This window comes from Dermacentor variabilis, chromosome 3 (genome assembly GCF_050947875.1).
Source record: "Dermacentor variabilis isolate Ectoservices chromosome 3, ASM5094787v1, whole genome shotgun sequence".
Taxonomy (NCBI): domain Eukaryota; kingdom Metazoa; phylum Arthropoda; class Arachnida; order Ixodida; family Ixodidae; genus Dermacentor; species Dermacentor variabilis.
In genome coordinates, this window is record NC_134570.1 from 229,698,487 (window position 1) to 229,721,703 (window position 23,217).

General features: G+C 45.1%; 1 protein-coding gene and 1 non-coding gene across 6 annotated transcripts in view; both read left to right on the forward strand.

Moving 5' to 3' along the window:
- Ube4B (Ubiquitination factor E4B) overlaps nucleotides 1-23,217 on the forward strand; it is a 547,587-nt gene that overhangs the window by 75,844 nt on the left and 448,526 nt on the right. For all 5 annotated transcript variants that reach the window (XM_075686926.1, XM_075686927.1, XM_075686925.1 and 2 more), the window contains one exon: nucleotides 7,427-7,499. In XM_075686926.1, coding sequence (XP_075543041.1) covers nucleotides 7,427-7,499 — 73 coding nt within the window. The remainder of the gene's footprint in view (nucleotides 1-7,426; nucleotides 7,500-23,217) is intronic.
- TRNAS-CGA (transfer RNA serine (anticodon CGA)) lies at nucleotides 21,970-22,042 on the forward strand. Its single transcript has one exon. It is a non-coding gene; the product is annotated as a tRNA-Ser (tRNA).

Here is a 23,217-nt window from a genome sequence, read left to right on the forward strand (position 1 = left end):
TACCAACTGGGAAAACTGGGAAAACTGGGAATTCTCGGATTTTGAGTAGTCTGAAAAAAGTCAGGGACAACTCAGGGAATTTGGGCCTCTATCAGGGAAAATTAGCGCCAATTTTATTGAAAGGGTCGAAAGTCGCGGTAATGCTGGCTCGAGCAACAGACAGGAATCGTAATGAATCGTCTTTGATGCGCTGTCGTTGGCTGGAGGAGTTGCCAGTGTGCAGTCAACGACCGACTTTCCGGATTCCCGATAATTCGGACGGCTTCGCGGAACACTCCACGTAACCCATAGAGTCAACGTATCAGAACGTGTGAAATTTCGGACGCAAGAACTCTTTGCCGTCCGATTTTCCGGACGTTTTGCCATGACCGCGGGTCCGAGACGGCAATAATCAAAGGTACCACCGCTGCCGTTTTGATTACTTCACCACCTCGAACTCTTGCACGTAGATCCGCTGGCAGCCGTTGCCACCACTGCGGCAACGCTAGGCCTAGCTGCTTCGACGTTCGCTATGAAGCTTCTTGCCGTTTGATGCCGAGTTTTTTATTGAAAGAATTAGCTGCTGTAAGCAATGGCACGGACTCCGAATTTGTGGTCCTCCTAATTGGCTTAGGAACTTAGAAAACACGGTGCGTTGCATAATGCCGGTTCCCGAAAATCAGCTTTGCCTCTGTACAGAAATGTTACATAATGAAGCATACGCAGAAGTATTGCAGTGAAGCATAACAAGCGTGGGAGGGGGCTATTGGCGCGGAACACAGTATGCATTCTTTAATTATACACACGTGCATCCTGTATTTCCTGTCACAGTACGAGCGCCGATATGACTAATATGTGTACCGACAGGCCTTCAGAGCATTTTCGAACGTGCCTGTCGCGGTTTGATCCCCTAAGGGCAGTAAATGACACGCATTTATTTTTTTCCAACTGGCCGATTTTTCGAACGTTTTCCCGACCCCTAGGGAGTTCTAAAAATCGATCGTGGACTGTGCAACTGGCCAAGATGCTTCAAATGGTCCTAGGGGTGAACGAGTGGCAGAAGGAGGACAAGAACAGAAATGATGTATGCATTGAGGAAAAATGGGAAAGGAAGCTTGCTGCCACCGTTTTGAAGAAGTTTGAGCTCAAAAAACTAAATTTTGGCTGATGCCGAGATGCAGGTGTCCCTCATCCAAACCAAAATAAACTCTTTAAAGCAGTGAAACACAACACTCAGGCGTCGTGCACGCGCTGAGAGTATGTCAGGACAGTTGAGGTTGACTTACGAGCGGTTGAGAGAGAATCTCAATTCTGACAGAGTTCGGGCCTCATACCACTGCATGAGCTTGCTATTAGTTGATAGAAATAGCTCATATTCGAATATATTTGCTTCTATGTGCATCTCCTTTTTATTCGTATTTGTGAATATCCGACTTCATTTGCAATTTTTTTCGAAGACACATTATTTGCTGTGCATTTTACTAACCCCTGCCTTCTATTCTCTTTTTGAATAACATAAACACTACTCCTTAGTATTCAAATTGGATTAAGTCACTTTTTTATTTTTTTCGTGTGCTTACTAGAGAGTGACAGCATCAGGCGATGGTTTCAGCCCGTCTTGACATAAAACATAGTTCTGCATCACTCAGGGAAGTGTGCAACGGCACTCAGGGAAAACCTGGAAAACTCGGGGAATTTGGAAATGCCAACTTGGTAGACACCCTGAGTATGTTACCACTGACACTACGCACCACGCGCTGTTGTACAGCGCGTGGTGTGTAGTGCCAATTAGGTGAAGATGCTTATCACAATAGGTTTGGCAGTCATAGCTGTGATGACCTGGGCGGAGATTTGATGGTACTGGATTAAGAAACTGTGCGTGCCGTCATTTTCACTTGAGACAGGCAGCTATATACTATTCTCAATCGTGTACACCTCGCGCCTTTTCTTGTTCACATGGGATCTAACGGCTGGAAAATGTATACGGTTGCAGTCTGCAGCAGAGAGCAGCGGTGCATTTCAGTTATCGCCTATTAAAAGCATGCCCTATGCTTCTCACAGCACCACGTGCTGTGAAACACATAGACAAAGATGGTTATCACGATAGGATTGGCAGTGATAGCTGTGAATGCTGCGCGCGGCCACCCCGAAGATTTACTGGTGCAGAAATGAGAAACTAAGCGCGTGCTGGCGTTTTCACGTGAGACGGGCATGCGAGTATTGCGGTGAAGCTGCCCGGCGGGCAGCTATATACTGTACTCGATCGCACGCGCCTCGTGCACTTTCTTGTTTACATTGGATCTAGTGGGCAGAAAACGTATCATACGATGGCACTTTGGCGGCGTACTGAACATCGGTGCCGAAAAATCGTGTTTTCCAGGAACGCATGAACCGATCAGAAATGGGCAAAACTCTGTTAGGTCATTTTTTGTCTTCTCAATTGCCAACGTTGGCGCTGGGAAAATGCATGTAACGGGAAGGCATCATTGAGGTTCTACTGTAATGGCTATACAGTTGGCGACTGATAAATCGGACACCGATAATCTGGACATGCTCGGTAATTCGGACAGCTTTGCGGCACCACCAAAGGCCCAATAGACTTAATGTGTAAAGACGCCCGATATTTCGGACAGCCTCCAGCTCCGCATTCAATTATCCGGACTCCGTCCATGACTGTAGCGTACGCCGACTCTGCCACCCATTATCTCCTCTGGCAATCTCAACCAGACAAGTATGGCCTCGGAGATTAGACGGTGGATGGTAATCTTGGAGGCCTTGCCCTGATTGTCGCTCTACGCCTCTGAGAGTTGACTGTAACCGCCAATCTTGGGGGCTTTGCCAGAATTCTGAGGTCGCATCAACATCGCGGTCGTCACAGTCTTTTCCGGCACCCCTGTGCTGGCCCACTGTCGCCATTCTGTTTGTTGAGTTTGCCTTGCGTACATCATTCTGCCATGCCGTGCTTGTTTGTTTAGTTTACGTTCCAGAGAGTGCTCTGTTGGTTCCAAGAAGTCTTTTTTGTGAAGTTATAGATAGGTTGCATCAATCGGCACTAACTGTGCCCTCGCAGTCTGATTCCAAGTGAATCTTGAGTCGCAGTGCAAATGAGCCCGACTCTGCAACTGAAGAGGCCGAACTGCCGCCTACCACAACGAGCTCAAATGCAGACATTGTTGATGATCTGCTAGGCTGCGGTGTGCCGATTCCTGCCACCGTTAGATTTGAAAGCTTTGCAGATGTCGACAGCATGGTTTCATTCTGTGCTGAACTGAACGATGACGAAATAATTGAGCAAGTTCTCCTACCACCAAACAGCTACTCTGACTCGCATGATGATGTGCCGTGTGCTCCAGAGCCTTCCACGTACGGATCTGATTCAAGCCTTTGCAGTCCTTGCATCGGCATACAGCCAAACTCAAAACTGGCAGAAATACAGGCGGACTTGGTTCCATGTAAGCGGAAGTGCGTGCAGCTACACATCCACCAGTTCTTCTATGCACAGGGACCTTAAGGGGCGACACGGGTCTTCGGGATGAAAAAATGGCGAAAAAACTGACTTTTTGAAAATGGTGTTTCTGAAATCTACAGCCCTTTTTACACAGCCAGACCGAATTTCTAAACTATTCAATCAGTATTTTAGCCGTAGCATTGCTTCATTTCATTGATACTAGCAAAATTTGAGTCGAAATTAATACTAAAATGGCACTTCTTCTGTGAACCGCAGCTGCCATTTCACACATAGTAGCGCGGACATCATGGTCTCATTTCAAAGAGCGGTCTTTTTTCTTCAATTTCCCGCTAATGCAGGCTCTATGCAGCCATTAGATTCCTTCAGTTACCACGCCAAAGAAGGGTCCCAGTGCGCTCTTTTATTCGTTGTTGAGCGCAGGTGACTTGGGGGCGCCATACGATTGGTGGAATTTCTTTCTCGTCGTTTGCTTCCCACTTCAGTCGGCCGTGCGCCATCCGCCATATTGCCCTAGTATTAGTGTCTGCTGCATGATGGCCCGTTTGGACAGAAAATTCCACACGAGGAACAAGTTTGGTGGAAAAAAGGTGCGACATACATTGAGAACTGCAAGAAGCACTCCGTAACCCAGCAAAGTGTCGAAACCCAGCAAAGTGTTGAACGTTCTCCCCGCTCGCGCTATGCAGGCAACTGCAAATCGCCAAGCAGCCCTGAATGATGTGTTCTCAATAATGAACATAAGCCGTCGCGGACTCCACAGGAAGACATGGCAAACCTACGTTAATGGAAAGCTGGCACCTGCAGCCGATCGCGCGGCTCGCAACCTGACAAGCGAATGTGCGCGGTTGGTTCACGATCTTTACACTGAATTGTGCCTTAGCAATCCCGGAAACATTGCGGTGTCGTACAATGGATCATGGATGACCCGCGGACATTCCTCGCACATCGGTGTCGGCACCGTGATTGAACTGTTCACTGGATTTGTGATTGACTGTGTTGTCTTGAGCAATTTCTGCGCTGCATGCGAGCGGGACCCCAAAGAAGATAATCCTTCCTTCGAAGATCGGAAGGCCAGTCACCAGTCGCTGTGCCAGAAGAACACTGCCAGGAGAAGTCAGGAGAAGTGGAAGTGGAGGCCGCTCTTTCAGGAGGTCTCTCGAACGGCACAGCCTTCGCTACACCACTGTGCTCAGTGATGGTGACAGTCGCACGTACCTTGCCTTGCAAGAGAAAAAGGTGTATGGATACATAGAGATTGACAAGGAGGATTGCGTAAATCATGTGCAAAAGGACATGGGCACAGCTGTGCGCAACATTGCAACGAAGCACAAAGCACCGGGCTTTCAGAGCCTTGGCAGAAAGAGTCGACTGACAGCAGACCTTATCACAAGGCTTAGCGCGTACTATGGGTGGGCGGTGAAAAAGCACAAAAGAGATGTGGATGGCATGCACAAGGCAGTGATGGCTACATACCATCACATCACCTCCAACGACACCGTTGCAAACCATACACTTTGCCCAACAGGCCCCAACTCCTGGTGCCGTCAAAATGCTGCACAGGCCAGGTGCGAGCTTGCACCGAAACATCCTCGCAACTTGCCTTGTCATGTTTGCCAGCCCTTGCTCCCCATATACGAGCGCTTAAGTGATAAAAAACTGCTTGAAAGGTGCCAATGGGGAAAGACCCAAAACAGCAACGAGAGCTTCCACTCAATGATCTAGTCTCTTGCACCAAAGCAGCGCCATGCCTCTCTCTTCACTGTGGAGGTAGCTGTGGTGGAGGCAGTGCTGAACTTTAATGCAGGCAACTTCAGAGCGTCGGCGTCTATACTCAAAGAGCTGAGCCTCAATCCCAGCAAAGTAAGCAATGACCGCATGAATGAGAAAGATCAGCGGCGAATGAAGGCTTCAGCTCGAAAACATGAATCGAGCCTTGAAAAAGCGCCATACAGGGAACAGTTGCCAAGCTGACTATCTGCCAGGGGCATGCTAGCCTGTTATGGCTGGTATTTCACAGTATTCCTGAATAAATTAAGTTGTTTGTTTTTTGCAATTTTCTCAAAACGAGCTTTTCATTCATCCTGCTTGTTTGTGGCAACAATATCTCAAGGTCTAGGACAGCTAGACCTGTAATCTTTTTTTTGGTATACAAAGCTAAATGCATAAAGCTTCAAGTGTTGCAAGCAGGTTCTTGTTTTTCATTTTCTTATAATTTTTTTTCCCTTTTGTTCTTGTGACCTAGTAGCCAGTGTGTAAACAATCGACTTTGATGAACTGCTAAATTGCTAATTATTGTTGCATTTGAAAACTGCTTGCAGCATTTCACTTCTTAAACATTCCGCTGTCCACACATGCATTAATTATAACTTTCTGCCCAGATTTCTTTTACCTATTGTCTCCACAAATAATAGTAGTGAACTTTTAATTACCTCCAAAATTACTTGACCTATAAAAAAATAAGTGCGTTTTTGAAATCAGCTTGAAAAACTGAACAAGTCTATATATTTCAATTAAATTTGGTCTAAAAATAAGTGTGATATCTCTAATCGCCATGTCCCCCCTTAGAACGTAAATAAAGTGACCTTGAACATAATAGTTCTGTAGAAGCCCGCGAGGTGGAGGGTAGTAATTAATAAAGGGAAAATGAGACATCCGTATGGGTTTCCTTTGTGGCAATTGCTGTGATTGGGTGCATGTCTCATTATCCCTTTCTTAATTAATTCTCTCCACCTTGCGGGTTTCTGCACAACTTTTATGTCAAACTCCTGCCTTTGCTTTGAGTTGTCGATAAATTCGACTCAAATCCCCGATTCAGCCAGTCAGATCCCCGACTCAGCGGTCATTGAATAATGTGTTTTGTATCCTCATAAACCGTACCAGCTTATTGCGTATGTATTGGTTAACACATGGTGTTTCCACATTTCGTCACGCAATCACGGCAGTGCGTCATCCCCATCGGGTGGCCCGGCACAACAACAAGCCTCAGAGATAAGAACAAGGGCCTCCAAGCGCTCTGTGCTTTCAAGTATGAAGCCACATCAACATCAACATCATTTTGGTGCCGTGCCAGAGCGTTGTCGCATTGTGTAAGCCAGGACAAACATCATGCCGAAGCTCGGATAAAAAACACCGAGTGCACAGCGTAGAAGAAAAATTGGACATTGTTCATGCTATCAAACGCGGCACGAAGTCGGCACTGGTACGCGACAAGGGTCTACCGTTGATTATGGTTTATGGCATTTGGAATGCGAAGAAGCTGCTCGGCAGTGCTGCTGCGACCGTGAACAGATGTCAGCTTTGAAGTTCGACTTTTTGCCATCGTTGCCTCTGTTGTTGCCAAAGTGTCGCCTAACGATAGTGATGAGGACGACACGGAAAGCCACAACACGGGCGATTAAGGCCCGACAGTGGCAGAAGCTGCATGTTACATCAGCCTTATGAATGCAGTCGTCACTACGAGAACAGCACCGTGGAATGAAAAAGGTGCCCTGTGACTTCTGCAGCGCTACCACACCCGTGCACGGAGAATATGCAACACCAACGAGGAATCTGCCAGGTGAATGTTTGCCGAGAGGAGGGGGCTAACTGAAAAGCTGGCTCGCAGCTTCAGCAAGTTTGGAGCCTGTCATCGCTGCTAGGCCACCACGGCATCAAACGAAAATAGCACTTTTGTCGTGCGAAGTGAATAAATACTGCATGTTTTTGCCCTTTCATCGCACTCTCTTGGAGTTCTGTTTTTGACAGGTAAGTGGGTGATCTCGTGCTACTTCGATCAAGCAGTACTACCGTTTAGTACTTCCTTTTTCTGAGCTCCAGCCATCTACAGTTTAACGAGGTTTCACTGTACTAACAGAATTTGTGCTTTGTTGTGATTGAAGTTTCTTTGTTGGTAATTGGCCAATAGGCGAGGTCATGGCTAAACTGCGTTCAATGGTTCATTTATATGCAGAGTTGTAGAATGGCGTTGTGGCCTTGCAGGGCTACCCGCTGCTGAGCTCGTGCAGCTGTGCCTTGCAGAGAACGTGCAGAGAGTCAGGCTGCAAGCTGAAAGGTGCGTGCCATCAAAACCTCTGGGTTATTTTGTTGTTCCACATGTTCCTTAACAGCAGTGTGGGCTCAGCATTGTGCTTCAGTGCAGTACTAGTTGCAGTACAACCTCGAGGTTGTTCATACAGGCTGGAAAAGATTCAGTGGCAATCTAGGGGTAAATGCAGCAGAAATGCATTAGACATTATTTGCATCTCTTTGACGTCCCAGATCCATATTTTAAACTGCATTCACCACATTGTGAAGCGTTGTTCCGCAGCTCATTCTACACATGTGGAGTGAAGTGCAACTGATGGTGTCCGGGCCATATCGCTGTCAGTTACACTCTAATGTTGCTGACCGATTTTCTATACCTCATGGGTACCGAAATGTGCTCTGGACAATCTAACAGTCCGAAAAAATTTGTTTAGCCAAAAAAAGAAAGTTGACAGCCACTTAAGCATATGCTAAAGAGGATGAAGACGAAAGCCTGCGCATTCACAATACATTCATTACATTACTTGACATTTTCATTCTAATGCATTTTTACTGTCTATTTATCTTCTTCTATCAAAAGTTCTGGGTTTTAGTGCCTTAATTAATTCTGTCTTAATTGACTGTGCCTTAATTCACTTTGCCTTAATTAACAGCGAAGGTTTGATTCTCGACCTACACAATGTCAATTGGAATCCAACTTGGAGATATGGCTGGTTGGCTCATATTTCCAAGTGGTTTTGACTCCCACCAAAGGTCATGGGTACAAATGCCTTAATTAACTGTCCCTTAATTAACACCAAAGGTTGTAGGTTGAACTCCCACCAAAGGTCGTTGGTTCAAGTGCCTTAATTAACTTTATATTTATGAACAGTGCCCTAACTCATTTTGCCATAATTAACACCAAAAGTCATGTGTTTGACTCCCACCAAAGGTAAAGGGTTCGACCCCCAATTTTGGTGCCATGGAATTTGGGTGCCATAACGCCAGATGGTCAAATGTTCATCCCACGTGCCATCTAAAGCTTTCACCTTAATAAGGTTTATTAGGCTTAAAGCAGCTTAAAAAAATCTCTAGTAACGCCCTGCCTCATACTATGCTTGGAGGGGATCAGATTTGCTTGGATTTGTGCTTGAGTGACTTCTTTGTATACAATCACCAAGAGCATCCCCGTGTTGGCGGTTCCCATCAACGGAGATCGCCATGGAGATCGAAGAAACGAGCAACATTTATTTACACCACTTGGCTCTCTCAAAGGCACAGGAGGTAGTACCGAGCACACAAATGCGAGGCTGCACACACAAGCACACACACACAAAAATGCAACGTCTCCGTGATACACTTGCTCTCTGGACACACTGCGTGTAGAATGGTAACTACACCAAGTGATTATGACGATAGCGCTGACTGGAAAAAAAAAATAGAAAAAGGAAGTGTCTCCTGGAGCGTTTTGTCAGCGAAGGAAGAGCGGGCATGGCCTCCAGACCAGAGGATAGCGCTTGTACCTCCTAATCTTGGAGGCTATAAATCAGGCCACTGAAAGCGAAGCTTGGCCAAGTTAGTAGAATATCCAACATGGCGACCTCTAAGATTGGGTAGGGTGGCTTGAAACAAGCGATTTATTCCGAAAATCAAACTTTGGGGCCTAAATTCGACTGGAAAATTGGGTCACGCAAATGGGCATTAGCTCTATGATAGAGCTCACTGATGATGCATTTATTAAGTAAGTCTGAAATATGAATCAAGTCCAAATTTTTAGAGTGAAAAATTCATCAGCGGCTGTGTGGGTGTGCGTGTATATATGGATATGCGTGGGTATAATATACCGTATTTATTCTAATCTAATGCACGCTTTTTCTGACGGTCCAGAAATTGCGTGCCCATTAGAATTGAGTACGACCCTCAATCTGTGTTACCATATCGCCAACGGCATTTCAAAATATCCGCCTCCTATGCACTTCGAGCCTAGCTGTCTGAAAGCCCCTCCATCCCCGATCCACGGCCGCTTTTGATAAGTAGCAACAACATTTGATGTGCGCTGCTGTTCCTTAATTCGTCATGCATACCAATTCCACTTCCGGGGTTTCTGTTCCCGGTTGTCCTGCTTCCAGCATTTCCGGTTCCTGAATTTTCGTTTGTTGCATGCTTGCACCTCTATGCAGCAGTGATGTAGCTTCCAGCTAAAATCTGAAGCTGTGGCTGCGTAAGTTCCACTTGATGCTGGAAGCTCAGGGGATGAGCGAGGCAGGAGTGTGAAAGAGGAGGGCAAGTTGGTGGTACTTAACCAGCAAAAATGTGTATGGAGGAGCTTTAAGCTGCCTAGCTGCCTTAACTTCCTTCATGTGCTGTAGCTAATGTGCTTTGGTTAGGCCACTGTCCGTCGTCCCATTTTCTGCATTTGCTCTATTAGCATGGAAGTGCCAAATGCAAAGGCATGCCGAATTCATCATGATGCCGCAATTAAAAGGAAAGTGATCATGTGTGCGGAGACGGATGGAAATCGGGCCACATCACAGGTGTTCGGAGTTCCCGAAACTTGCGTGCGGGATTGGTGCAAAATGGAGAGACATTCTACTTCGAAGGCTGCGGCCTATGGTGCGGCCCCTGTTTTGACAGCGATCTGTGATGGGGACAAAGTGTGTGCGTCTAGGCGCACTGCGCTCTGTTCTCATCGCAGCACGAAGGTCAATTCGCTCGCTCCAGCTACCGCACTTCCTCACTCCAGCGTTTTGATAGCGAGTTTCTGCTGTCATAGCGTGAGACGTGTGCATGTTTGCTTGCAGAAGTGCGACACCATGCTTATTAATTTAGTTAGTAAGCGAATGTTTACAAGTTTATACAGCTGATAAAACTACTATCCTTACTTCATATGTCTGTCTGCTAATTTGCTATTGCAATCGCTGCTTCGCCTCTTGGGCGAAACTGTGACTTTCTTTATTTAGCTCAACTTTAGTGTATTGGGAGTAAATCTTTATTTTCCAAATGAGAGAAAGTTGTATTTCTGTACAAAAGAATGAGGTGTGTGGTACTGTAAAGGACTTTCTTTTTGTTAGGGCATGGCTAACAGGCGCGCATTACAGTCTAGAGCATGTTAGACTTGAGTAAAGGTAGTATTTATTTATTTATTTTCGATACTGTTAAGCTCTTATGGGCTGTTACAGAGTGGGAGAAGAGCATTTCGAACACATTTATGCAAAAACCATTTTCAGCCTCTGCGGAAACATTTCGGCTGAGTGGCATCTTGTGAACACGTTGGCATCGAGTCTGTTCCTTTCAACAATGGTTCGAATAAGATATGAAAATTTGAAAGTGTCAACCTGTGGTGTGTAAGGCTTAATGGCGTGGGGGTGATTTGTACGAGCTGATACTGGTACTGGACATTGTAGATATACGTCTAGATCATTCTTCAAGTTTGGTTATAAAGCTCATAAATTTCAGCTGTGCTACTTTTCTTTGTTGAGACAAGGGTTTTAGACCAAGTCTGTCAAGGAGTGAAGTCACGAATTTTCTGTCATAGCATGAAAAAAATAAACCTGGCTGCTAACCTCCGGACTATAATCTACTAATTTTGGTTTGACTGTGAGGGTCCCTAATGATACCTGCATATTCCGGTGCTGGCCTTACTATAGTTTTATATGCCGTGAATTTGACATTGGTAATGGCATTTCGTAGCCTCTTTTTAGGAAACCAAGCTTACATTGAGTGGATGTGCAAATGTTCTCACTATCTTTGTCCCACCTCAGATTATTGGTAATAGTGATTCCTAGATATTTTACATGCTTGGAACACTTGATTTATATACGGATATTGTAGAGGGATTCCTTATTTGTAATTGTCATACAGGTAGTCTATTCAAAATTACTTTTTATGTCCCATGTAGTACACTAGTTGTTGATAGCATTCAAAGTCTCATTCAAAATCATTTGGTCACTGACACTTTCCACACAACAAAACAAAATGCAGTCATCCGCAAACAATCCCACATCAACCAGTGGATGGTCACCAACTGCGATATTGTTATGCAGCGTCGCGTATGAGCATGCCTTCAAAGGACTGCTTCGCTCAGCGAAGAGAAAGAAGACGGGACATGCTGCGGTGAGATGCCGTCAGCCATTGTGCAGTAGCAACAGCCTGTAAATATTGTAATATGTACGGTTTCATCTCTTCGCCGTCTACTCGTGAATCCCCGTGAAAATATCATTAACATACAATGACAATAAGACAGGTCCCAAAACTGACACTTGTGGCACACCAGACTACATGGGCAGCGTGGATGAACGGCTTCGAGATATTTCAACAAATTGGTACTGGTTATGCAAGTAGACTTGAACCTATTTAATTATCTGAGAATCAACTCCAAGTTCACACATTTTTTCAATCAGTTTCACATGACATACCCTGTTGAAAGCCTTTGAAAAGTCTATTCCAGTCGTAGCTATTTGCTGCCGGGAGTTAATCGCTGTTGCACAGCTATGTGGTGTTTCATACAGTTAAGTTACCGTCGACAGGCCCTTTCCAAATCCGTGTTGTTTGCTGTAAAACAGCTTATTGTTTTCTAGATATTCCAGTAAGGGCTTTACGTTCACATGTTTCAGAATTTTACATGCCGTACAAATGATTGAAATGGACGATAATTATCCACAAAGAGCTTATTATACTTGTTTTAAAGACTAGTACCACATTCACTAGTAGCCAGTTGTGTGCTACTTTTCGTTTGTGGAGTGACAAGTAAAAAATAATAGCCAGAAACCTGATACCCAGTCACAGTAGCATTTTAAGAATTCGTTGGGTTTCATACTAGGACCTGGGTATTACTTGGTGCCTAATGTGAGAAGCAGTGGTGTTATGCCTTTTTTTGAAATACAGAGGTTGCTTTTATCACTCGATTGTTGAGTTAGTTCCAAAAAATTATTTTTCGGAATGAAAACAGATGTGAAAAACCTATTAAATGCTTCTAGAACCAATTTAGGTTTGCTACACGTTTCGATTCAAGAGTACACTTTATACTGAACTTTTGTAATAATTAATGTAGCGGCAAAACTTTGGTGATGTTGCCATGTATTCAGATAAAGTATTACAGTCGAAACTCGTGATAACGAAATCCAGCAACATCGAAATTCTCGCCACAACAAAATATTATCTCGTATCCCCAGAAAATGCGCATAGCATTCAATGCATTTCGTACCTCTTGACTACGAAATGTCACTGTACTACCATCCTGCATCAACGAAATTTGATGGAACGTGACCCCGCATATTACCTACTTGCGCAAGGCTAGCAGGCTCCTAAATGTGCTCAAATGCGATTGCCTTGCACTAAAATTGTGTAAAATAGTGCCACATTACACTTGCTTTGGTGCCGCCACTTTTGTTTACAAAAACAGCCAAGCGCCGGACGCAATCACGTATGTTGGGAACATGTCATGTCCGCCATATTTTTTGTTGATCGCCCATTTGAAGTGGCATGCGCGTTGCTACCGACGTGTGACGACGGTTTTTACACACCTAATGCAGTGCGTAATGTGCACCTCGACGAGGAAATACACATCCCACCGACGTGGAATTCCTTACGGCGCTTTAGATGGCAGTCGCAGCACGGAGTGCCACGCATCAGGCCGTGATTGAGCGATCGTCTGGGAATATGCATCCCTTGCTTCAAGAATGCTGGTTTTGGTGCCACCCGACTGGCTTCGGGTGCGGATTCTGGACCGGACGTAGATTTGCCATATTTTTTGTTGATTGACCATTTGAAGTGGCACACGTGTTGCTACCAACGTGTGACGACTGTTTTTACACACCTAGTGCAGTGCATAATGTGCACCTTGATGAGGAAATACACATCCCACCGACGTGGAATTCTTTATGGTGCTAGAGATGGCGGGTCCGCGAAGATAACTCTTCAAGTCTCCCTTTTCAACCGTCTCGTGCTATTGCAAGTAGAGTAGTCAGTCGCATTGGAGCCAACTTACCATTCAGATCTCTCCGTTGCGATTCAGGTGATTTAAATTCAGGTGATTGCCTTTTGGTATACGAGATACAATCACTTTCGTGCTTGGCACCGGATGTGTAGGCACCTACGGGCGACTGCGTGCGCTGAACAAAATGGAGGCTGAGTTGTGAAGCTGCTAGGTGCAGTTTTATTACATATTTTGGCGCAGTTGGCTTTATACGATCCATGATGTGGGTAACCTTCTTCGTTCAGCCAGCCAAAGACAGTCTCGTCTTCACGAAGTACCCGCTCCCTAGAGACCCGCCACTCGATCTTCTCGTCGACTTGACGACAGGTGAGCTCGTGTCTATTGTTGTGCATAAGGCATCTATGTCTTTGGACAAACTTTTAGAAAAAAGGGTCCGTGAAGATAAATCTTCAAGTCTCCCTTTTCAATCATCTTGTGCAATTGCAAGTAGAGTAGTCAGTCGCATCGGAGCCAACTTACCATTCAGATCTCTCCGTTACGCTTCAGGTGATTTAACTTCGGCAAAAGCAAGTTTCCCAGCAAAATGAAATGATTCAGACCCTTGTCTCGACTCTGAGTCTCAAAGAAAGCATTCCTACAGAGTGTGTGGAATCTGAACCCTTTGATAGTTTGTCGGGGAATCCAGAAGCTTGGATTGCATTCTTTGAATATGCCTGTCGACGAAACGGCTGGGACACAGATGAAAGAAGAGTGAGCCATGTGCTCCATTTTCTAAGTGGCATCGCAAGAAAACAGTACGAGCTGTGTATCACGGGACATCAATGTGATGCATGGAGCGGGTGGAAGGAGAGCTTCATCTCGTCATTTCACGGCAGCCCGCTTGAGCGATGGGAACAAGCTATATTTTATCGCTACAGGTCTAGAGCAGCGCTCGAGTATTTCTTCGAAAAGCGTTGACTACTTCAACTTGCAGAGCCGGAACTTCTGCTAAAATTTGTTGTTAATGCTCATAATACATGGCCTACCTCGGGAATTGCAAGCTGCAGCACCAAAAACTATGGAGGCCTTGCTGGAGTCACTTCAAGAGATCGCCTGCCATTGAATGGAGAGGACGACAAAGCCACATTGGAATTTCCAATGGGCAGAAGCATCGAGAAACAGAGTTTCATGAACAGTTACCAAGAGAGGGGTCTCCATAGGTCATTGCATACTTCAGAAAGAGAGTCATTGCCTGAGGAGCGCAGTTTCCACAGATTGGAAAAAAACAACTAATAAATGAGGGTTCTCAGTCTGACCCTATGACAAAAACGAGACTGTTTGTTTGGTTTCTGTGAGTTTGTCACATAGAGAAATTGAGGTTAGTGGACAACGTACAACATCACTTATAAGTAGCGGAGCTTCTGTATCCATTCTTAAGAAAAGTAACGCAAATTCACAATATGTATCCTGAGGGAGATCAGTTTTTGTGCGTGGGTATGATGGAAGCAAGAGAGAATATTGTGAGCGGGCACGCCCGAAAGAAGTATCAATCTAAAGAGACAGGAGTGCTTGCATTAGCTTTAGACACGGTGGAGTACGACTTTCTCTTATCTGGTCCAGACATAAAGTTGTTGAGACTGAATATTTATTAGGATAATATGGTGTCTGTTGATCAAGAGGCTGACCAAACAGAGTCAGGACAAAAAGAAGACCACCTACGGATTCTGAAGAAAGACAGTGTAATTCCTCAACTCTACCCCGAACTGGTATGTTTGGGAGGATCTCCACCGGCGACAACAAAGTTCGAAGTTCCATATCACCTGTCTGACAAAACAGTTGTGAGAAAAAAAGCCATACAACTTGATGAGAGAAAAAAAGGCGTGGCTAAAAAAGAGCTACAAAAGATGTTAGGTGCTAATGTAATTCGCCCATCGGTGTCTCTTTTTTGCTTCACCTATCACCATTGCTTCAAAGCAAGACAGCAGCTGGTGGCTATGTACGGATTACAGAGCAGTAAATAACCAAACCCTATTGATTCTTTTTCCAATGCCAAGGATTGACACCATCATCAATGAAACTGGAGGCTGTACCTGCTTTTTGCATATAGACTTGTGCAAGGGCTTCTGGAAGGTGCCACAGCAAGAAGTCAGCAAGCAATACAACACATTTACGACTTCATTTGGCATATACGAATATAATCACCTTCCTTGTGGATGGAAAAACTCACCTAGTTGGTTTAAAAAGATGATAAACGCAGTTTGGAATCCCTACATTGGACACTTCTACAATGTCTACGTGGACGAAATTATCATATACTCAAAACTGAAAAGTTGCGTAAAGAACACCTGGGTCATATTATGGCAGTGTTATCTGATGCTAAGCTAAAAGTTAATTTCAAGAAAAGTGAGTTCTTCAAAACTGAGGTGATATTTCTTGGCACAGTTTTGGACGGAACAATGAAGCATAAAAAAGAAGAATCGGCAGCTCGCTTAGCAAAACTAGTAAAGCCATACGATGTACACTCACTTCGCATGTTTCTAGGCTTGGCGGGCGATTTCAGAGCATTCAATCAAAATTATGCTCTCAAAAGTCACTGTCTGACAAGACTGACTCAGACGGATGTTCCCTTTTGTTGGGCAGAAGCATGTGATGACGCCTGCCGAGAACTGGTCCGAATAATTTCTTATGACCCTTTGTTGTGCTTACTAGACTTCGCGCTGCCCTTCGAATTGAATACCGATGCATCTCACTATGGCACGGGAGCACTCTTGTATCAGAGAGACCTATCACGACCACCAAACCAACAACTTTGTGTAGTTGGATACTACAGCTACACATTCAACAAAACTGAATTGAACTATACAGCGACAGAAAAAGAAGCTCTCGCCATTTTAAAAACCGTCTGCTACTTCCGTTCATATTTGGAAGGTGCAAAGTTCAAGCTATGCACAGCCCATGAAGCACTAACGTACATATTGAAGATGGCCGAATTGAAAGGAAAGATAGCTCGTTGAGTGGGTGAACTTCAGCAATTTGATTTTGCAGTAGCTCATCGCCCGGGAGCGTCTATGAAGGGCGTGGATGCAATGTCGCAATTAGCCATTATGTTGCAAGGATATGGGAAGGAACCAAAGTTTTACAACATACTGAAAATGAATGATTTGCTGTTCTTAATTGCTTGGTTCCAAAAATATTGGAACTGTATCATGATAGTCCCGAATCAGGAGGCCATGCTGGCTTTTGGAAAACCTACATAAAATTGACAAAAAGCTTCTCATGACCTCGTATGAAGCAAAAAACAAGACTGTGTGTTATCATGTCATAAATGCCAGATTAACAAAGGGAAACTTAAACAGCCAGCGCAAAAAATGCTTATACCACAATATTCTAACACGCCATTTGAGGTCATTCATCTGGACTCCGCGGAACTACGAAAAAAGTCTGAAGGAGTTCAGAAGACACAAGCCTTCCTTTTGGTGCATTGAGTGCACCAGGATGATTGCAGCAAGGCCTGGTAAAGATGGTAACAGCATAATTTCCTTTTTGAACAGGAAAATGTTTGACAATGTAAAAGTAATTCTGTCCAACAATGGACCTGCCTTCCGAAGTCGTCGGCTACAGGAATGAACTGAAAAGCGTAACATCAAGTTACGGTTCACTGCGCCCGATAATTCCACAGCAAATGGGCTAGCTGAAAGGGCTATCAGGGACATACATTAGGATGTATCCAGCATTCCCAGGTGGTTTGAAATATTGTCCAGAAGTAGAAGTAGCTCACCACAACTGCTTGTATACAACTGGCCTGGGATGCACTCCTCTATTTGCTGCAATTGGGAGGCAACCTTATCTGCCTGCAGATATAAGCGTTGGTATAGACAACAACATAAAGCTCACAGAAGCAGTAAGAACTGAAGATATTAGATCAAGATATCGTGAAAGAATGAAGAGAAATTTCGACAAGAGGCAAAATACAATGTTACCAACTCTCGACGTCGATGACTTCGTACTGGTAAAAAGAGGGCCAAGTCTGAACACGGCCTATAACAAACTATTTTGTGTGATCAAGACGGCAAGTCCACAAGGACACTTAAAGACCATATGGTACATTGGTCCCAATGACACCATGGAATCCGCTGCTATTGGGAATATATTCAAGTAACAATGCTAGGGGGAATGAAGCAATCCTATGATGGCCTGCAAATAGAGGAAGTTGAAACAAGACAAGGGGGAGAAAAGAGAATAGAGAAGTCCGGTAGAACAAAATAGCGGCTGTGTTGTGAAGCTGCTAAGCGCAGTTTTATTAAAAAAATATTTTGTTGTCGCGAAGATTTCGTAGTTGTGAGATGTCGTTATCGCAGCTTTCGACTGTATATAGATATAGTCATGTCACCTTATATGCCTTGTTTTTTTTTTTCATTTGACCAATTCGGTGAATTTGCGCTACCAAAGATACAATGATGCCAAGAGTATCAGAGAAAGCTTCCTCCAACACTTATTTTTCAATATCCCCTGCAGGGGTGTCTGCGTAAGAAGGCGTTTGGTGTGTTGCAACAGCACGTTCCCGAGCACGCGGTGGTTGCACCCTCATGTGTGTAGCTGTGCGTGACTTAGCCGTTTCTGGGGAAAGGGGCCATCCTGAGGGTTGAGCTGATGCCGGGTGTCCGGACCTTTAAGGCAGAGGCAACGCAGCTCTTTGGCCTCTGGTTCACATAGACGGCACCGCCAGATTGACCCACCTGGAGGAAATCGGCAGTCACCTTTTCCTGTCCCCCTCTCCTATCTTACTCTTTCTTTCTTGCTTTCAATCTTTACTTTCCTCTTCTCTTCTTCCCACTTTCCTGTTGACAAGGGTTAACCCTGTGGAAGTGACCTCACTTGGTCAGGACTGTCAGGTTATAGCGGTTGTGTCTGGCTAACCTCTGTAATACATTACCTTGTTTGCTTTCACGAACTCAAAATCCCCTCCCCCACTCACAGGAACGATCGACCCTGAAAAAGGGGCTGCACTGAATAATTGAAAGAGTTTCTTGCGACACGGAATGATTTCAGAGTTTTTTGTCGTCACATCCATGACACCTACGAAAATCTAAGACATCACCTTTCCCAATAGGCAGAGCAATTCAAGACTGCATTGGCAAAAAAGATGAATTCTGGAGATGTACTAATTGAAGTAAAGGACAAAGACCCAAGCAACAAAATCATAAAACTAGAAATGATTGGAGAACACTAAGTTTCAGTAACTGCACATGGTTCACTGAATAACTCAAGAGGAGACATATCGGACTCGGAACTGATAAAGAGCACTGACACTGAAATAAAGGAGGCCTTAGCTGATCAAGGGATGCACGCACAATAATAACCGGAAGGGACAACAAGGAAATCAGGACAGCGAATGTGCTGCCGACTTTGCGAGTACAGCGTTTCCAACAGCAGTCCAAGCTGCTTACCTATACCTTCGTGTTGGGCCTTACATACCCAATCCTCGTAGGTGCTTCTGGTGCCAGAGGCACAGACATGGGTTTCAGTCATGCTGCGGGAACCCGACTGTGCATACAGTGCAGCTTTAGTGATCACAGTGAAACCCCTTTCAATGTATCAACTGCAAAGGCACCCACGCAGTATATACTATTCCAGAACTTGTCCCGAGTAGGAGGAGAAAGACATCATCGCATTGAAAACAAAAAGAAAGCATTCTCTATCATGAAACAAGGAAACGCATGAAATTCAGCCAGAAGGGCACCTATGTTCAGGCAATGTAGAGAGGGCAGGCACTGCCAATGGTCTCTGTGGGCACGCAGGTTCAGCTCTAGGACCTAGTAGCCGCAGTCCGCCTGAAGAAAGACACGGGAGAGGCACAGTGTGCCTCCTCGCAGGGAGGCCCGCAAGCCTCGACCAGTGCTGGTAGCAGCCAGTGCGTTACAGAGGCAAAGCAGGTCTCAGTGACGGTGCTGAGGAGCCAGCCTCCTATTTAGGAGGCCAGCAGCCTCACGGAGCATCAATGGCAAACAGCACCCCGCTGGTGCTGTATGTATGGAAGTCTATCCATTGGACACTGAAGGCATGGAAGAGCCTGCTGCAGTGAGCAGGCCACACAGACAACCATTTGCACCTCCATGCAGAGGAGGAAAAGAGGATCGGAACTCTGTTTCGGACCCCAAGGAGGATACCTGAAGCACACAACAGTCGTAGCCTATCGACCATTGAACTAGTCACCTAAAGATAGTTTACTTTTTCTACAACATATTGACATCATGGCATATATCATGCACTGGAACTGCAGAAGCAACCTAGGCGACATAAGGGATATTTTAACTACCTTTACCCCTGTGGCCGTGTGCCTGCAGGAGACCAATCTAGATCCGAAAAACACCAACTTCCTAATAGGCTATACAATTATATGTCGCGATTGTGTCCAGGCTAACTGGCTGTCGGGCGGTGTTGCCATCGTAGTTCAAAGCGGCACGCTGCTAGAGAGGTCACCATAAATAGTTTTTTAGAAGTTGCTGCTGTCACCGTTTTATCACACAAAACTATTACCATCTGCTCGAACTGCATCCTTCGACACACACAGTTCACAATAAAAAAATCCAAAAAACCTGAGCCCTTTTTGATAGTTAGTGATTTTAACACTCACAACACACTGCGGAGGAGTAAGTAGACTGCCAATGACCAGTACTGGAAGAGTTCATTTTAAGTAATTACATATCTTTTAAATACCACGACTCCTGCATACTAATCTACAGGTACAGGAGCCGTGAGCTGTCTGGATCTGGCACTGTGTTCCAGCTCTTTGTTTACACATATTAAATGGGAAGTGATAGACAACCCCTATGGCAGTGACCATTTGCCTGCTGTTGTGACACTAACATCCTCACTTCCAGTAATACCCTCTAGGCCTGTGTGTTGGAAACTGCACCTGGCAAGCTGGTCTCTTCGCAGAGAAAGCGGCCCTTGAAAAAGAACTATCTGATGAGCTAAGCATTGACGAGATGAATGATAGATTTGTTCCTTGCATTCTTGCAGCGGCAGAACAGGCCGTTCCCCAGTATACGGGACTGGTAGGTAAAAACTAAACACTTGTGGAGCAGTCTGTGCATAGCAGCCTAAGAGACAGCAATACAAAGCGTAGTGTACCTTCTGAAGATACCCAACACAGAACAACCTTCTCTGCTTCAAACAAGCGAAAACCAAGGCAAGGTACATTCCCAGAGAACCAGAAAGATCATGTTGCACGTATATGTTGCCTATCAATAGCTCAACCACATTGAAGAAAATGTTGGGTAAGGTCAGAAAGTCTAGTGGTGATTACTACTCTGCTCACACAATTCCCACATTGTCAAGTCCAGGGACCCAAACCACCCTGCAAGAACAAGCTGACATATTGGCACAGCATTTCTACACCGTATCCAGCTGGGCCAATTGGACACAATCCTTTTTAAAACACAAACAAATGACTGAAAAACAGAAACTACCGATAACAGGAGGTGCAGATAAACCATACAAAGCACACTTAACACCTAAAGAAATAAACAGAGTGCTTTTTGCAGGAAAAAACACACACACACACACACACACACACACGCACGCACGCACGCACGCACGCACACACACACACACACACACACACACACAGTTGTTCCTGACTGAATCCACTACACAATGCTCACCCACCTGTCTCATCCCGCTGTACAGGCTCTGCTGCACTTCTTTAACATGATTTGTGAAACAGAAAGAAAGCCTGTCCAGTGGAAAAAAAGCTATCGTAGTTCCTTTCCTAAAAATGGGAAAATCACTAACCTCACCAAGCAGCTACAGGCCTATAGCACTGACAAGTTGCCTGGCAAAATCACATGAGAGCATAATAAACATTAGACTAACACATGGGATCGAAACAGATAACTTACTAAATTTCTTTCAGTGTGATTACAAGAAAGACTGCTCAACAACCGATCATCTTGTCCGTCTTGAACACACCATATGCAAAGCATCTTTATACAAGCAATATTGTCTAGTAGTCTTCTTTGACCTAGAGAAGGCATACGATACCACAAAGATCCGCTTTCTTGGGTATTTATGTGTCCTAGTAGAACCTAGTAGTATTTATGTGTCATAGTATAAAGTGGATGGGGAAACCGCGCCGCGGTAGCTCCATTGGTAGAGTATCGCACGCGAAATGCGAAGGTTGTGGGTTCGGTTCCCACCTGCGGCAAGTTGTTTTTTCATGCACTTTAATTTCCATTAAGTTATCGTTTCTTAATTTCATTCATTTAAGCACAAGTAATTTCCCCTATGTTGTCCTTGGGGTCAGTGTTTGTTGGCTTCTTATGATATGACTAATAAAAATCGGGCCCCTTGGTTAACCCCCTTTCTTCTCGTTTATTACATAATGAGGGTCTCGAATCCGGCAGCATTGATGCCTTCAGGTAGCATATGTGGGTTTATTGACCAGTTGCCTTCACCCGAAAAGATCACGTTCTCGTGACGCCTGCGGCAAGAAGGACGTTCCACGTCCGCCGCCAAGGTGTGTCAGTGGTGGTGCTGGCTTAACACTCCCAGGGTTCTACTAGGACACATAAATACCTAAGAAAGTGGATGGGGAAACCGCGCCGCGGTAGCTCAATTGGTAGAGCATCGCACGCGAAATGCGAAGGTTGTGGGTTCGGTTCCCACCTGCGGCAAGTTGTTTTTTCATCCACTTTAATTTCCATTAAGTTATCGTTTCTTAATTTCATTCATTTAAGCACAAGCAATTTCCCCTATGTTGTCTTTGGTGTCAGTGTTTGTTGGCTTCTTATGATAAGATGGAACTGTGTGGCACAGACATGGGGGCACCGTTCGAGCCAACCTCATACAGCCACCACCAACTGCAAACACTGTGCCTCTAGATCAGCCTGCTGAGCAACAAGCAACAGAGCCCGTGGAGCCTGCAGGAGATGCTGCTGAGCCAGAACAGCCACAAAGTCAGCCCCACAACAGAACTGGGCTGCCAGCAGCAGTTGTACCATTGGGACAAAGCCTTGCCGCACTGCAAAAAAGTGCCCGGACAAGACGCCCTGTGACCTGGTATTCTCCATGACAAGAACTAAAGGGGGAGGAGTGTGACAATCCGTCTCTTTCAAGTTCCTGTGCTACCCTCTGACGCACGCCGCTGGAGACGTTTTGGAAGGGCGCCGGGGATTTCGCTCGTTCATTTGTGTACCTGCGCCCATGTTGAGCGTTTCGTGGATCGCGAATAACTTAATGGTTTCTCCAGGGCAGCATATCGACTACAGTGGGTGAACAGGCCCGAGAGCGCTGTTGTGGTAACAGCTCGGCCGAGAAAGGCACGCCGAGTCCCGTCTGCCAATGCGGCTGCCTTAGAGTTCGCTGTCGCTGATGTCTGCGATTGCACCTCACTTTTTGTATTCATTTTACACATTCACTAAACACTTCGCATTTTCAAGAAGCCTTCGAGCGCAGCTTTCCACGTAGGACTTGCCAAAGCGGTGCACTTGTTTACATCAGCTTCAGATTGCTATTAACGCTTCGAATATTGTAGAAACGGCGCATCGCTGTTGTAAAATAATCTCAAAATGTAGCAAAATATATATATCTGCATATATGAGCAGCATTGTTCCTCCCTGAGACGATTCAATATGAGCGGCTGAGTGACTTAAACTGCAACTGTGAAACTGCAACTGTGATCCAGACACAAATATTACGGGCTGTTACTAATTCTCGCTTTTATCTAACTTACAGTTTGCGCGTGCCATAAAGTATTATTAGAGAAAACTGTGCTCGGCATAAGCCCCCATTTATAGGCCATGTAGATCTCCCGTGAAAACGCAGATGCCAGTGCTGACACCGTTGATAA